General features: G+C 48.0%; 1 protein-coding gene across 1 annotated transcript; it reads right to left on the bottom strand.

Annotated features, from left to right (window-relative positions):
• Positions 1–15,405, bottom strand: LOC129701594 (magnesium transporter NIPA2-like). The gene is made up of 6 exons (XM_055642872.1): positions 15,205–15,405; positions 7,046–7,273; positions 6,451–6,507; positions 2,407–2,497; positions 1,889–2,049; positions 1–1,181 (listed from the first exon to the last, which is right to left on the bottom strand). Exons 1-6 carry the CDS (start codon positions 15,227–15,229, stop codon positions 565–567), a joined length of 1,179 nt encoding a protein of 392 aa, XP_055498847.1. The 5' UTR covers positions 15,230–15,405; the 3' UTR covers positions 1–564.
• Positions 15,406–15,956: the final 551 nt, after the last annotated feature.

The following is a 15,956-nucleotide window of genomic DNA, read 5'->3' as shown; positions in this document are numbered from 1 at the left end:
CCCCCCCCCCTGAACAAACAGGCAAACAACTCTAAACCTGCAAGCACGTCAGAGGGTCTGGTCACGTCAGCTTTGTGTAAATGGGAAGAGACTGGTAAATTTGATAAATTGCATGTTTGCAACAGAGAGATTTTCACCCAGTACAGAGAGCTGTAAAGTTATAACATTTAGAGTGCCCTGGTTACTGCCAGTTGGCCACAGGCCTGACTGTATAACCGGATATGTTGGCAATTCTGACCAGAGAAGGGCTGATCTGGCGTAAAGCTCCAGCAATAAACTAATTGAAACCCCACTCAACATGGATTGTGCAGATTGTGGTTGTCTGTAGAGGATGTATTGGGTCAGACCTGGTCTGGGTTGGATCAGCGGCTTCCAAATGCAACATAGGCTTTGGTTGGACACTGAATGCGATCCTGTGGGCTGGTCCGATGTTTCATCCGTGAAACCCCGGGCTATTAATCGCAGGAAATAATCCTGCTTGTGTACACAGAGCTGCGGCATCAAATCATTAGGTGTGTCCCAGTCCACTCCAGTCTGGCTTTCATAGTTGCACTTAAACCTCTTTCACCCATAAATTACAAAGACCCGAGACCTATCTTCTGTGAACACGGCATTGTCTGTGCTTTCTATTAGGATGTGTTTGTCATCTAGTTTTAGCATGGGAGCCACAGACACCATTTCCTTTGCCTTAAGGGCTTGCGGCAGGTTCTTGAGACTGAAGTTTAGATCTTTGAAGACATGAAGCATGAAGACACCTAGAACAATGGTTCCAAAGCCAGCAATGGTGCCCACAATGTCCACTGCAGACATGCTGTACCACTCTTTGAACAGGATGACAGAGGTGGTGATAACCACTGTGGTGAAGAACACATAATAAATGGGGTAGACGACGGATGTGTTGAAAGTGTCCAGGGACTTGTTCAAGTAGTTGACCTGTGTGATGATGGAGGCCAGCAGGGAGAGGATGAGAATCCACGTTAGCGGGTGTCTGTACACTGGCAGGTTATCGAAACACCCTCTGATGGCAATGTCAATCCCTTTCACAGAGGAGACGGAGAAGGCACCAATGAGGGAGCAGATAGCGATATAGACCAGGACGTTTTCGTGTCCATGCCTGGGAGCAGCGTAGAAGATGAGGATCAGCACGGCCATCAGTAAGAGGCACGCAAACACCAGGAACCCTGCGGCACAAAAACAACATCACTGGAAAACCTGCCTGATGACAGCCCTCCTCCACACCAGCCCCACGTGTTTCTTCACCCTTTCCCAAGTAGATGATACAGGTCTTTCAAACCTGACAGGAATTTACTCTTCTTCCATTCATTGAGCCGAGACATACAGTGCTGAATCTTGACCGGCTCCGAAGAACATGCAACAAGCAGATTAGTGTGGATAACGTGTGGTTAATTATTGGATGAATCATGCAGGAAAAATGAGTTCAGCTGTGGTGGGCTCTGAATCAAATTCAGTTTTCATAAAATCTTGAATTAAATTAGGTTTCAGTCTGTAAAGTTGCCAGACTGTGATATAAAACCAGTTGGTTCAATAACATTTACAGGAAGAAAACAAGCCTTCCTCACTGTCTGCTGGTCCTGCGATTCCAGAACCACATCAGGGTGAGAGGCTGACATCTGCCTCCTGTAGTGAGCCAGTGACACACTTGGGGCACAGCTCCCAGCAAAACACAAAGAGCTGGAGGAACTCAGCAAGTCAGGCAACATATGGGGAGGGAATGGACAGATGATTTTTCGAGTTGAGACCCCTCATTAGACCAATAGTATGGTGCTTGCTCTCAGCATGGTGAAGACTGGATCAGCAATGTTAGCCATTTCCCAAGGAATGAAGAGTTTACCAAACAAGTGGCACCCTTGTCTGCTCCCAAACTGACCTGGATCTTTGAGTTTCTGCGCCATTTCTTCCAGGGTCTTCACTTTCTCCTCCTGCGGAGCGTGAATCACCATCACTGTCGAGCCCAGGATGCAAAGCACACATCCCAGCTTCCCCAGCAGGTTGAGACACTCCTGTAGGAGGTAGGAAGACAGGATGGCACTGCAGTTGGGAGGGAGAAATGGAGAAATGAGTAAGCTCGAGCAAGGTTTTCAACACAAATATCAGATGGCCCATTTATTGATGGGAATGTGCAGCTAGTCGATGGTTTATCGACGGGGATGTGCCTCTGGCTGGTCGGTAGTTTATTAATGGGGATGTGCGGTTGGTGGGTCGGATGATAGTTTAAGGATGGGGATGTGTGGCCAGTCGGTCAGTGGTTTAATGACAAGGGTGTGCAGCTGGTTGGCCGATGGTTCAATGGTTAAGGGTGTGCTGTCGGTCGGTTGATGGTTTAATGATGAGGATGCGCCATGGATCAGTGTTTACAGAGCCAGCCGGGAATGTGCGTTCCAGTACCTGATGAGGACACTAAGTGCTCCGAGAGGAGTGACGACTGTTGCAGGAGCGAAGGCGTACGCAGCAAAGTTCATCGCTTCTCCAGCGCCCACTGGAAGAGACCAGACCTGGAATTAGGGCCGGGTTTAGTATCCCGAGCACCTTCTAAAGGAAATCTTCTTGAATGCGAACATCGCTGGCAGATCCATGCTTGCCCTGAGATGGTGATGGTGGGCACCTTGGTCAAACATGGCGCTCCTGCTGAAGGAGCTCGGACAGTGCGGCTGGGGAGAGAGCTCATGGGTTTACACCCAGGGTACAGTGAAGGAAGGGTGGTATATTTCCCATTAGGTAGTGCATGACTTGGGAGGGGGACTCTTCCTATACACCTGCTACCCTGGGCCGTGTTGGTGGTCACAGGCCTATAGGAGGCTAACCAATTCACTGCCGGCTATTATGTAGCTGGACTTTGCAGTGGTCAACTACCACTGGTCGTCACACACTACATGGTAACGGGAATGGTCTGCTCGGCTGTAACAACTTGTTTAGTTTAAAGATACAGGCCCTGCTGAGTGCCCCCCACCCACCATGGACTGTCTCCCTCGGATGGTCACGTCGCACAGACACATCTGCACTTTAGTCTGATTTAGTTTGAACTGTTTTGACTATTTTACTGTTGTAATGTTTTTTTTACAAACCATGTTCTCGGGGTATCTAAATCTAAATGTTATTAGTTAATTAAGTTATGACATCGGATGGAAGCTGCAGACCAAATCTCGTTGCGCTTATGTGCAATGACAATAAAATATATTATTATTATTAGAAACAGGCCCTTTGGCCCAAGTCCACGCCGACCATCGATCACCTGTACGCTACTTTTCTGCTATCCCAGTTTCACATCCTACACACTAGAGGCAATTTACAGAAGCCAATTAACCTACAAAATTGCATATGCGAGAGGAATCAGGCGCACCTGGAGGAAACCGACTCTGGCACAGGGAGAACATGCAAACTCCACACAGACAGCAACTGGGGTCAGTATTAAACCACAGTCCTTGGTGTTGTGAGGCAGCAGCTCTACTGTTGTGCCACTGTGCCACCCTAGGCATGGCAGTGAAGCTGTACTCATCAATCAATTAGAACATAACCCATTACACTCTTGTCCTAGACAGTGAGAGGCAAGAGGCGAGTCACCGACAGAGGAATACTCAGCCCCTCATCTGCTGCTGGGTCAGCATTACCCTTGAAGGACCAAGGCAGTTGTGGCCATCATCACACTGAATTCATAACTGCAGGATACCCGCGACCAATAACAGAGTGCAAGAGCAGCACGGTGACACAGTGGTAGAGTTGCTGCCTTACAGCGCCAGAGACCTGGGTTCCATCTTGACTACATGTGCTGTCTGTACGGAGTTTGTACGTTCTCCATGGGGATACGTGTGGGTTTCCTCCGGGTGCTCCCGTTTCCACCCACATCCCAAAGACTAGCGAGTTTGTAGGTTAATTGGCTTCTGTAAAAATTGTCCCTAGTGTGTCGGATAGTGCTAGTGTCGGGGGATTGATGGTCGGCGCGGACTCAGTGGGCCGAAGGGCCCGTTTCCATGCAGTGTTCATAAACAGAGCCTTCCTTCCGTCTGGTGTTACATTTCCATTACAATGGTACACTTCAAACATTTAAATCACTTCAAAAGCAACAACAGGTTCCAGCAGTATAATCATTGTCGGCTAGGAGACACTTAGAATGACATCACAAATCAGCTTTAATTTCAGTGAATGTCGAAACAAGTTTGGGCGGTTGAGTGACCACTGTTCTGTCGTGAAGCATAATGAGATTTATTTTCATCTGACTGCCCCACCCAGCCCTGATCTATCTCATCCTGTCACTGACTTAATCATAGCGACAGCCACTGGCATCTCGCAGCCACTCCAGCTTGGATTTGGGCTGTGGCAGCAAAGCAATAATCACAGGGGGTTCTCAAGTTAACCCACAGCCTGTATGATTAGCATTAATAGAGGTAGGTGGGGCTCTGGTAGATGGTGGCCAGGGCTCTCAGCAACACTGCACAATGTGTCACTACAGCCAAGGTTTCATCCGCCTCATAAGTTTGGTAATGGTGATCCAGGCACTGTGGAAATAGTAGTGATGTACTGGGACTGCACTTCCATTAAAGCCTTCATCTCAAACACAACAAACAAAGTGTGCTGACAAAAAACATAGGGAACAAACAAGCCATTTAGTCCTTCATGCACTGCATTTGATAGGATCATGGCTGATCCCTCATTCTCAACACCCTACTCCAGCATGTTGTGCCTATCTTCAGTGTAAACCAGCATCAACACCATATTCCTTCCGACACCATATTCTACCACTCCTCACATATCCTTTGGTGCATAGAAGTACAACTGGGAAACAAATCACAGCTGCACAAGAGTCATAGAGTCACACAGCGCAGAAACAGGCCATTGGACACAACTTGTCCATGGGTGACGAAGATGCCACATCTAAGTTAGTCCCATTTACCCACGCTTCATCATTCCTAAACATTTCCTATACATGTACCTGTTGCAGTGTCTTTTAAATATTATTGTATCTCCCGCAACTCGTTCTATACACCCACCATCCCCCGTGTGAAAAAGTTTCCCCCTCTGGTTCCTATTAAATCTTTCTCGTCTCAGTTCAAGCCCATGTTCTCTGGTTCATGATTCCCCTACTTTGGGTAAAATACTGTGCATTCATCCTATATTCCCCTTATAATCTTATAAAATCACCCCTCAGTCTCCTGCACTCCAAAGAAAAAAAGTCCTAGCCTGCCCAACCTCTCGCTATGCAAGCCCTCATGTCCAAGCAACATTCTCGTAAATCTCTACGCTGTTTCCAGCTTAAAAAACATCCTTCCTATAGCCGGGTCACCAAAAGCCTCACCAACGTCTTATACAATTGTAACATAACATCCCAGAGAAAGTGGCGATTTAGACCATTGATCCTGAACTTGCTCTCATACCTGAACATCTAAATTGTGGGAAAGAGCTGCAAATTCCTACTGTTCTACGAGGAAGAGCTCTATGAAGAAGAGCTCCCCAATTTCATCCCTGAAGGTCCTCTCTCTTACGTGTGGATTATGTCTGCCAGTCTCAGAGTACAAGTTGTCTATCTGTGCTGTCCGTTTTTCTTTTCTTAACAAAGTGAATCCAACCACTGATTAACTTTCCTCATTCTGGAACCATTCCTCGTGATTTAATCTGGAGTCCAGGTCTGACTCTAGTAAACCTACATCCCTCTCTCCAAGTATGTTTAGCCTTCCTAAGGAAAATGACTCGGAATTCAGCTACAACATAAAGAAGAATATCTGGATGTGTAAACAGCCTCAAATAGAAATTTCATATTGAATGTGTCAAGGAAAATGAGGAATAATAATGTTATTTCAATTAAAGAGAAGATTCAAAGTGTGTGTGTAAAACCATCGCAGAAAATATACTTGCAAAATAAGTGGCATGTAAGTTTGTTGCCTCGGTTTTCTTCAAGAGACCACACATCTCTGATGAAACAAAATAAACTGCAGAGTGTTGCAGAGGCGAGTTGTAATGTTATCTTCTGTGACCATCATGGTTTTTGAATAATTCATTAAATTTAAGATGAATAAATGTCATGGGCTGAGTGTCACACAGTCCAGACGGATGCTGAGCCCATCTGTACCTTGCTCGTTCCCGAGATCCTGCTCTGAATGCTGGATCTCCTCCTTCATCCCTGCATTCTACATTGTAGAACACTGCATAGAACATGCTGCTAGTTTAATCATCAGGAAACAACGTGCCTTCTCGGACACATTCAATGAATACTATTAGAGATTATGAACACCATTATTAAATCAGCCTTTAGAAGAAAAGAGGTCCTTTATTTATCCAGCACCGGGTGTGTCCTCAGGGGATATCCAGCTGATGCAGTCATTGTTTTGAATATTCTCCGCTTACTTCCTGGCACTTGCTATTCTCAACGAGAATCAGGCCATCTCTAGTTTCAGTAAACACAGCCAACAGACTTTGTCATGTAAAAGGATTACTACTTACTGGTCAATAGGCCAGCCCACCACATCCAATCCTTCAGGTAGCCATGACCACCTTCCCCTGTAACACACAACAAACACAATCAACGCATTGAGTTTAACCCACCTCTGCTACTAGAGCAGTGGACGGAATAGCCAGAGGGAGTTGCTGTTAGGGTTAGCGGGAGACACTTGGGAGAGGGGCGTGTTGGACTGGGGGTGTGTACGGGGAGCTAGGGTCTGGATTAGGGTGTGTGTAGGCACGGAAGGGGCCGAGTGGCTGTCTACTGAGTCCAGCTGAGAGAAGAGGTCCTGGGTCAAAGTCTTGCACACTATGAATTCACAATGACAGACTCCCATCATTACATTGCTCCTTGCTGAGACCCCACATGACATGAATCTCTTCTGGGCATGTTGATGCTGTGGCTCAGGAAGGTGGGGATTACTGTGGACCAGGGCCCTTGAGAGCCAGTGATTCCCAGGTAGTCCTGTGCACCAGGGCCCTCAGGAAAATATACAACTCTCTGATAGTACAACCCTTTCATCGCAGACTGACAAACCACTGCCCCCACCTCAAAGGGTCGTGTGGGGGGGTTATTGGAGAATGGAGACCATCTTACCTGCTCTGACATTGCCTACTTGTGCTAACCGCAGCAGCCCCTTCTTCTTCAGGATGACGCTGATCCCGATGAGGAAGCTGGAGAAGGTGGCCAAGGCGAGGCCGATGTAGAAGTCCGCTGATCTCCACGGGGGCTGCAGAGCCAGGGTTGCATTCAGATCGTTCACCTGGACAACGTGGCACAGCTCATCGCACAAATCCGTCGAGCACATCAAGGTCACATATGAACCTTCGGAGAGAGCACAGCTGGTTCAGGAAGCAGGACAGGACAGATGCAAACACTCATTTCAGAATTTCTGATGGCCAGCCACCAGCATTCCCTTGCCAACGACAATTCCTTCAGCTATTCGTAATAGTAAGGTGTCAAAGGTGGGGGGGGGGGGGGGGGGGGGGGGGGGGGGCAGGAGAATGGGGGTTGAGAGAGAACGATAGATCAGCCATGATTGAATGGCAGAGTAACCACAAAGGCCGAATGGCCTAGTTCTGCTCCTAAGATTTATGAACTATTCCTAACAACAGCACAACCAATGTTTAAGAAGGAACTCCAGATGCTGGAAAATCGAAGGTAGGCAAAAATGCTGGAGAAACTCAGCGGGTGTGGCAGCATCTGTGGAGCTATGAAGGATTTTGGCCCGAAACACTGCCGATTTCCTTCGCTCCATAGATGCTGCCTCACCCGCTGAGTTTCTTCAGCATTTTTGTCCAACAGCACAACCAATCCGTCTGCCCCAGGACCACTTCCCACACCACAACAGAGGTCTTCTGTCAGACTGTGCAATAGTTGCACTGGAACTGGTTCAACAGCTGTGTGGGGAGGGTTAGTAATTCTTTCAGGAGGGGTTCAAACTAATTTTCTGAGGGAAATGGCAACAGAGCAGATGTACATTTGGTGAGAGTTGCGGTCACATGTAGAAGGCTAACCAAGCCTGTCAAACCAAACCTGACATGTGCATGAGAGCACTTGGGTGGAGTGCAAGCGTAATTTGCATCAGTTTTAACGCAAGGAGTCTAAAGCGGTTGAACTCGAGCGTGATCAGCTTATAAAATTATGAAAGGGATAATAGATAGACAGTCAGAACCTTATCCTCCCAGGGTGGAAATTGAGTGCATAGCTATAACATAAGAGGGGAAAAATATAATTGAGATGTGTGAGGAATTATATGTTTTTTTGCATAGATAGTGGTGGGGGCCTGGAACGCATTACCGGGGTGGTGGTGGAGGCAGATATATTACTGGTGCTTAAGAAGCTTTTAGATAGACACATGGAGTTGCAGGGAATGGAGGGATATGGATCACTCACAGGCGGATGAGATCAGTTCAGTTAGGCATCATGTCCGACACAAACATTGTGGAATGAAGCCCGTTCCTGTGCTGTACTGTTCTATGTTCATTAGAATATGGTACTGTTGCTAACATAGAGACATCGTTGAAATAAAGGGCAAGACTGGCAACTCACCATTACTGATGGTTTCATGGGAATGCACTAGACATGGGTCGCTGAACTTTTTTTGCAAGACATGTTTCAATCTCTCGGGCTTTGGACGAGGCGCTGCTGTGCTCTGAGCAACCTGGTCATGGGTGTTGGAGAGCCGGGGCGGAAGGAGGGATGGAAGCAGAAGCAGCGGCGGGGGCAGATGCAGACGGGGAGCCGGGGCTGGCAAGTGTTTGCGGGGGTGACGAGTCGCTCGCCACAGCTCCGTCCATGGAGCAGCCTCAGTGCAAGAGTCCCGGGCCATCGGAGGTGGCCAGGCCTCGGGTCGAAGGCGAGGAGGAAGCGTTGTGCTGCTGCCATGAGAATCTCTATGCCAAATTTGCCCAGGTGACCGTCATGGATCAGGCTGCGGCTCGGTGCTGCTGGAAGTAGGTACCAAGCACTGGGTAGAAGCGGTGGAAGATAGTGGCCTTCAAATGGGGGTGGTTGGAGAAGGCATCCTGCTTGCCTGCTAGATTTTCACTATTGTAACTGCAAGAAAAATGTTCCTGACTTGCCCAACTTGCCTACACCCGCTATACTACCTGCTTTTGGTCCATATCCCTCCAAATCTGTCCTATCCATATATCAGTCTAACTGTTTCTTAAATGTTGGGATAGTCCCTGCCTCAACTACCTTCTCTGGCAGCTTGTTCCATACGCCCACCACCCTTTGTGTGGAAAATGTTACCCCTCAGATTCCTATGAAATCTTTTCCCCGTCACCTTAAATCTGTCCTCTGGTCCTCGATTCACCTACTCTGGGCAAGAGACTCCGTGCATTGAAATGTATTTTTCTAATGCATTTTAGATTTCTCGAAAGTCTTACTTTAAAAAAAGTAAAGTTTCCACAAACATGTACCCCTTTATTAATGTCATAGTTTGATGATTCTAAATTCAAATCAAAATGAAATGTACGTCAAAAGAACACACACTTTCAAATTACTCAGATTTTTACCCCTAGCAAAACATAATTTGTGTGACTTTGCAAAAACAGGAAATGTTATGATTATTTCTTGTCCGTTTTTCCAACTACAAACAAAAAAAAGCACTTGAAATTATAACACATTTAAAAATCTTGTTGTCAAATTTTCTGTACCGTGGAAGGCACTGGTGTCGATCCAGGCGGGGGAGGGTGGAATTGGGGTATATATCCCCCCCCACACTTTTTGGGAGATGGCCTGTATTATTATCCCCCAGTTTTTGGTGGTCGAGCAATAACAAAAATAATAATCACCTGCTCCTCTCTCATGTAGGCCCTACATTAGCTTAAAAATACTTCAAACAAAACATTGAAATCATACTTCTCGAATGCACTAAAACATGATTTTAATACATCAAATTTCAAAACATCCCAACCGTGGGAGGGTATACCCCCAAGGCCAGTGATCACAACCCACCCCCCCCCCCCCCCCCCCCCCCCCCCCCACTTTCAAAAACACTCCACAGCCCCCTGCTAGAGGCCTGTAATTATTCAACAGGAATTAGAGAACAAATATGCCGGGAGAATACAGGCAGCTGCAAGAAATGGGGTAGGAAGGAACTGCTGGTTTAAACCGAAGATTGACACGAAATACTGGAGACCAAGCGCAGGCTCGGCGATCGTTTTGCAGAACACCTCCGCTCAGTCCGCCTAAATCTACCTGATCTCCAGATTGCTAAATACTCCCCCTCCCATTCCCACTGACCTTTCTGTTCTGGGCCTCCTCCATTGTCAGAGTGAGGCCCAGCGCAAATTGGAGGAACAGCACCCCATATGTCGATTGGGCCCCAGCGGTATGAACATTGACCTAACTTCAATAACCCTTGCTTTCCCTCTCTCTCTCTCCATCCCTCCCCCTACCGTTCTCTGAACCAGTCTTACTGTCTCCGACTACATTTTATCTGTTTGATTTGTTGTTACCTTCTCCCAGCTAACAATGATCTATTCTACATTTTCCATGATCTCCATTCCCTTTGTCCTGCTTTCACACCTCACACTTCCCTCTCAATGTATCCCCCTCTCCCCTGACATCAGTCTGAAGAAGGGTCTTGTCCCGCCATGCCACCCATCCTGTCATAGTACCTGCCTCAACTACCTCCTTTGGCAGCTTATTCTATACATCCATCATCCTCTCTGTGAAAATGTTGCTCCTCAGGTTCTTAGGACATAGATAGAACAATACAGCACAAAAATAAGCCCTTTGGCCCACAATGTCTGTGCTGAGCATGATGTCAAAACCATCTATCTACCTATATAACCCATATCCATGAGCCTACCCAATATTATGTTAAACACAACTATCGTATCGTATTTGCTCTGTCTGAAGATGGGTCTCGACCTGAAACGTTACCCATTTCTTCTCTCCAGATGCTGACTGTCCCGCAGAGTTACTCCAGCATCTGCAGTTCCTTCCCACACTATCGTATCTGCTTTGAATCTGCCAAAGGTCATAGTTTCGACCTGGAACATTCGGACAAAACCAATCCGAAATGTCACCTAACCATGTTCTCCAGCCATCTGATCAGCTGGAGCTGCTCCAGCACTTTGTGTCTTTTCCTGATAAGCATACACTGAGAACGCCGGCCTGGAGGTTGGGCCAACCAGAGCCGAAGTCGAGCATTGCTACAGACATCCATGGATGTTGTGGGCTGGGTAATGGGAGAACACAGGAACTCATTCTAGAGAATGTGTGGGAAAGTATTTAAGGAAATGAGGAGAGCAAAGAGGAGACACAAGATAGAACCTGAGAAGAGGGGTGGTGCAGCAAGGAAAACAACAAAACATTTGTGAGTATATTAAAAGCAGAGGGTAGCCATGGAAAGAATGGAACCAAAGGGACGATTGATATATGGAGCCAGAGAACAATTTGTAGGGCGGAGGGGGGGGGGGGGGGGGGGGGGGGGGGGGGGGGAGAGCGGACGAGACGACGAGGTTACTACGATCTTACATTAGTACTTCTCATTGTATTCACTAAGGCCAAAATCATTCTGGTTGAAGAATTCAAGGAGACTGACTGCGAAATTCTAAAGCATCAGATTAAAAAGGAGGTATTAGATGATTTAGTATGTTTAAAGGCAAATAAATCCTCAGTGGGTGGATCCCAGGCTGCAGTAGGAGGCGAGGGAGGAGATTTTCAAACCTTCACCAGCCACAGACGGGGCATCAGATGACTGGGGGGGCAGCAGATGTGGTTCCTTCATTCAGGAAGGATAGCAGGTGGGGGTGGGGGAGAAGGAGCCAGGAAACAGCAGGCCAGTCTAACACCAGCGGTAAGGAAGTTGGTGGGAAAAAAAACCTGAAAGACAAGATTAATCTACTCTTGTGTTTAAGAAGGAACTGCAGATGCTGGAAAATCGAAGGTACACAACAATGCTGGAGAAACTCAGCGGGTGCAGCAGCATCTATGGAGCGAAGGAAATAGGCAACTTTTCGGGACGAAACGTTGCCTATTTCCTTCGTTCCATAGATGCTGCTGCACCCGCTGAGTTTCTCCAGCATTGTTGTGTGCCTATTAATCTACTCTTACAAGGACAGGGATTAATCAATAACTATTCGTCAAGGCTTTGTTTGGGGAAATGCCCTGTCTGACCAGTTTAAAGAGATAACAAGTCGTATTAATGAGGAAGGCTTGTTAGAGCTAAGGCACACTGGTCTAAACTGGCCTGGTACCAGACGGCAGAAGGTGATCGTGGAGGATTGTTCTTCTAAGCAAGGTCCGTAGCCAGTGACGGGTCACAAGGCTTGGTTGTCAGGTGCTCCGGTTTCTTCCCACACCCCAAAGCATGCAGGTGTTTAGGTTTATTGGCCTCTGTAAATTTCCCCTAGTTTGTAAAACATAGAACTCGTGTATGGGTGAGCATGGACTCGGTGGGCCAAAGGACCAGTTTCTGCGCTTGGTCTCCAAACTAAACATGGATATGCCCTGCAGGGTGTGCGATTAGTAGTTTTGCAAATTACATGTAAATGAGTGGAGTTGTTGACAGTGACGATATAATCTTGGGCTATAGGTTAATGTTGATGAGACGGTAGGGTGGGCCGAGCAAGAGCAGGTGGAACGTCATCCTGATAAGTGTGAGGTGATGCACAGCAGGAGGATTAATCAGCGTAGGTCATACCCCAAAAACAGAGGGGCCTCGAGTGCATCCAAGGATCCCTGAAGGTGGCAGCACTGAGCCACCCACACCTGATGCAATGAAGTGAGGAATGACTGGATAAGAAGAAAGGTATGTCCTTCTGTACTGTACGTTTCACAGATTGCTGTTATCTCCAAATGCTTCCTGGTGCAGTTGTCATTATTATGCAGGATGTGGGCAACCAATTTAACGATGCCCAAAGCAATAGCATTAAATGAAGATGGGTTCCGACTCGAAATGTCACCTCCTTTTCTCCAGAGATGCTGCCTGACCCACTGAGTTACTGCAGCACGTTGTGTTTATCTTCAGCATTAAATAACTGTTGAGAACAAGACTTGGCTCTCAGGGATCATGAACACATTCTGCACAAAATCAGGCCCTTTGCATCCATGCCAACCAACAACTACCCATCAATACTAGGTATACAAAAATGCTGGAGAAACTCAGCGTGTGGCAGCATCTATGGAGCGAAGGAGATAGGCAACGTTTCGGGTCGAAACACTTCTTCAGACTAGTCCCATTTACTAGCATGCAATCTGTAGCCTTCTGTGCCTTGATGATTCAAGTACTTGTTCAGATATATGTTGTGTCTCCCTGCCTCCACCACCACCTCAGGCAGTGTTCCACATTCCAGTCAGTGTAAAGGATGGTTTTAGACTACAGACTGATATCATTGTGTTGGTGAAATAGGCTGAGAAATGTTGTACATGTTATAGAGTTGTACAGTTGCAGGTACTATCACAACATTTAAGAAACGTTTAGACATGTACATGGATAGGATAGGTATAGAGTGATATGGGCCAAATGCAGGAAGGTAAGACTAGTGTAGATTGGGCATGTTGGTCAGTGTGGACAAGTTGGGCTGAAGGGCCTGTTTTCGCGCGGTATAACTCTGAACATAGTCACAGCTCTTCAGCCCACCACATCTATGCCGACCATCGTACCTATCTACGCTACATCCCACATCTGCATTTATAGACAAAGGGATCTTGGGCTCCAAGTCTATAGCCCCCAGAGAGTGGCAACACAAGTGGACAAAGTGGTAAAGAAAGCATATAACATACCAGACCTCATTAATCAGGACATTCAGTATAAGAGTAAGAAAATGATGAATTTTTATAGGAATTTGATTAGGCCACATTTGGAGTACTGTGTGAAGTTCTCATTGCCCCATGACAGGGGAAGCTTTGGATGGGATGCAGAGATGGTTTGCCAGGATGCTGTATAATTTAGAGGACATTAGCAACAAGGAGAGGTTGGACAAACTTGGTTGTTTTCCCTGGAGCTTTGGAAGTTGAGGGGGGACCCAATACAAGCATATAATATTGAGAGGCATAGATAAGTAGACACTTGTCTTGGTCACCATGTGATCGGAAATATGTTGTTATGCTGGAGGAGGTGAAACGATTTACGAGGATGTACAGGGAAAGGTTGGGCAGGCTAGGACTTTATTCCTTGGAGCACAGGGAGATGAGGGGTGATTTTATAGAGGTGTAAAAACAATCAGAAGATGAATAGCTGAGATAAATGCAGTAGGAGAATCAAGAGCCAGAAGACGTGAATTTAAGGTGAGGGGGGACGAGTTAATAGGAACGAGCTAGAGGAGGTAGTTGAGGCAGGTACAATCATAACATTTAAGAGACATTTGGATAGGACTGGTTTAGAGCAATATGTGCCAGGCATGGGTATGTGGGACTAGTGGAGATGGGGCATGTTGGTTAATATGGGCGAGTTAGGCCGAATGGCCTGTTTCCACGCTGCATTACTATGACATTCAGAACCTTTTCCCCCGTGTTGGTAATGGCAAAGACGAGAGGAACTAGTTTTAAGGTGAGAGAGGCATAATATGTGCGGAGCGGACAATGTGGGCCGAAGGGCCTGGTCCTGTGCTGTCCACATTCCGATGCTGAGCTCCAAGTGCCTGTGAGCTTACTCACATCTCCATCGCCACGAGTGTACAACGTCAGTGAAGCCCAGAAAACCCAGCTACTGGTGGGGTAGAGGCCGCGTCCCGCTGAACCTACCCCAGCCCTCTCTGCCTGGCCCAGCCCAGCCCCTGGTCCACAGCCCAGTGAGGGTAGCCGTGTCCCCGCCGGCCATCAGAGGGCCAGTGTACGGGGAGATCTCCCTGATCCGTCTGCCGGCCTCACCATGTCCCGGACCGACTGGGACTGTCCACTCCGTCCCGAGTGGTCACAGTACCCAGCATCTGTGTACCAGCTGCCGCGAAATGGGGATCTCCCCTCTATCTCGCCTCCTCCTCCCACCCCTCTTCTCCCAGTCCCCCTCTCCACCAATCTCTCTACCCACCCTCTCCCCAACCTTCTCTCCCCATCCCGCTCACACCCCCTCCTCCGGAGAGACCGGTGAAGCGTTTCAACGGCGGTGGGTCGGGTGCAGCGCTTGAACTGGGGGTCCCGGTGAATTCCAGCCGCACAAAGACTTTCCCCACTCACTCACCGCCCCAAAGTTCCAGATAATCCCACATGGAGAACCAGACCCCGTCCCGCCGGACTCACTCACCCCCTCACCCACCCATCCAGCCCCAGCGCCCGGTGCCGCCGGCCGCACTTACCTTCTGAGCAGTTGTACCGCGCCATGGCCGCCTGCCCGGCGCTGTCCCGGCGCTACCGCCAGCAGCCGGACTGCTTACGGACAAACGTGGTCGTGGCTCCGGGAGCGGGTATGTGCGACCCACCCTCTGGACTGTGACCCGCCACCTGAGAATCCTGGCTTCCCCCCCCTCACCACCTGGATGGCATTTTATCCGGCTACCTGAGCTATGTCACGCCTTCTCCCCACCCACTAGACGCTGGGACCCACCCACTGGAGTATCGTGAACACTGGAATATCGTGTTCCTCCTCCGATCTTCCACAACTGGTTCTGCAACTTCTTCCCCTCGCTCTGCTGAATCTATCATTCAATGACCACATTTAAAAGGCATTTGAACAGATAGTGGAGAGGAAGGGTTCAGAGGGCAAAGGACCAAATGGGACTAACCGAGTATGGCAACTTGGTCAGCATGGACAAGGTGGGCCGAAGGGCCTGTTTCCATATGGATAATATGGCAGATCGATTAGAGGATGAAGGGATTGGGAGGTGGTCGGTTGGGAAAGGGTGGTGGGAGAGTTGATGTCTTACAGGGAGGGTGGGGGTGTTGTGGGGATTAGAGATGGGATGGAGGTATGAGGGATTCCCAACAGAGGCTGTCCTTCCCTGAGCAGTCTGGAAGGAGGAGGAAGGTTGTACATGGGATGGTCCACATTCTGGAAGGAAAATAGTTAAGGGTTGGAAGAGTTGGGGCTGTAAAAGCACTGGCATAATGG

Source organism: Leucoraja erinacea, chromosome 11 (assembly GCF_028641065.1).
Source record: "Leucoraja erinacea ecotype New England chromosome 11, Leri_hhj_1, whole genome shotgun sequence".
Classification (NCBI taxonomy): domain Eukaryota; kingdom Metazoa; phylum Chordata; class Chondrichthyes; order Rajiformes; family Rajidae; genus Leucoraja; species Leucoraja erinaceus.
This window is presented reverse-complemented; position numbering and strand designations above follow the sequence as displayed.

Coding starts and splice junctions, on each gene's coding strand:
- LOC129701594 (XM_055642872.1), bottom strand. CDS start 15,229: ATGGCGCGGTACAACTGCTCAGAAG. Junction 7,274..15,204: donor GCGGTACAACTGCTCAGAAG/GTAAGTGCGGCC, acceptor CTCTCTCCGAAG/GTTCATATGTGACCTTGATG. Junction 2,498..6,450: donor GTGGGCTGGCCTATTGACCA/GTAAGTAGTAAT, acceptor GGTCTCTTCCAG/TGGGCGCTGGAGAAGCGATG.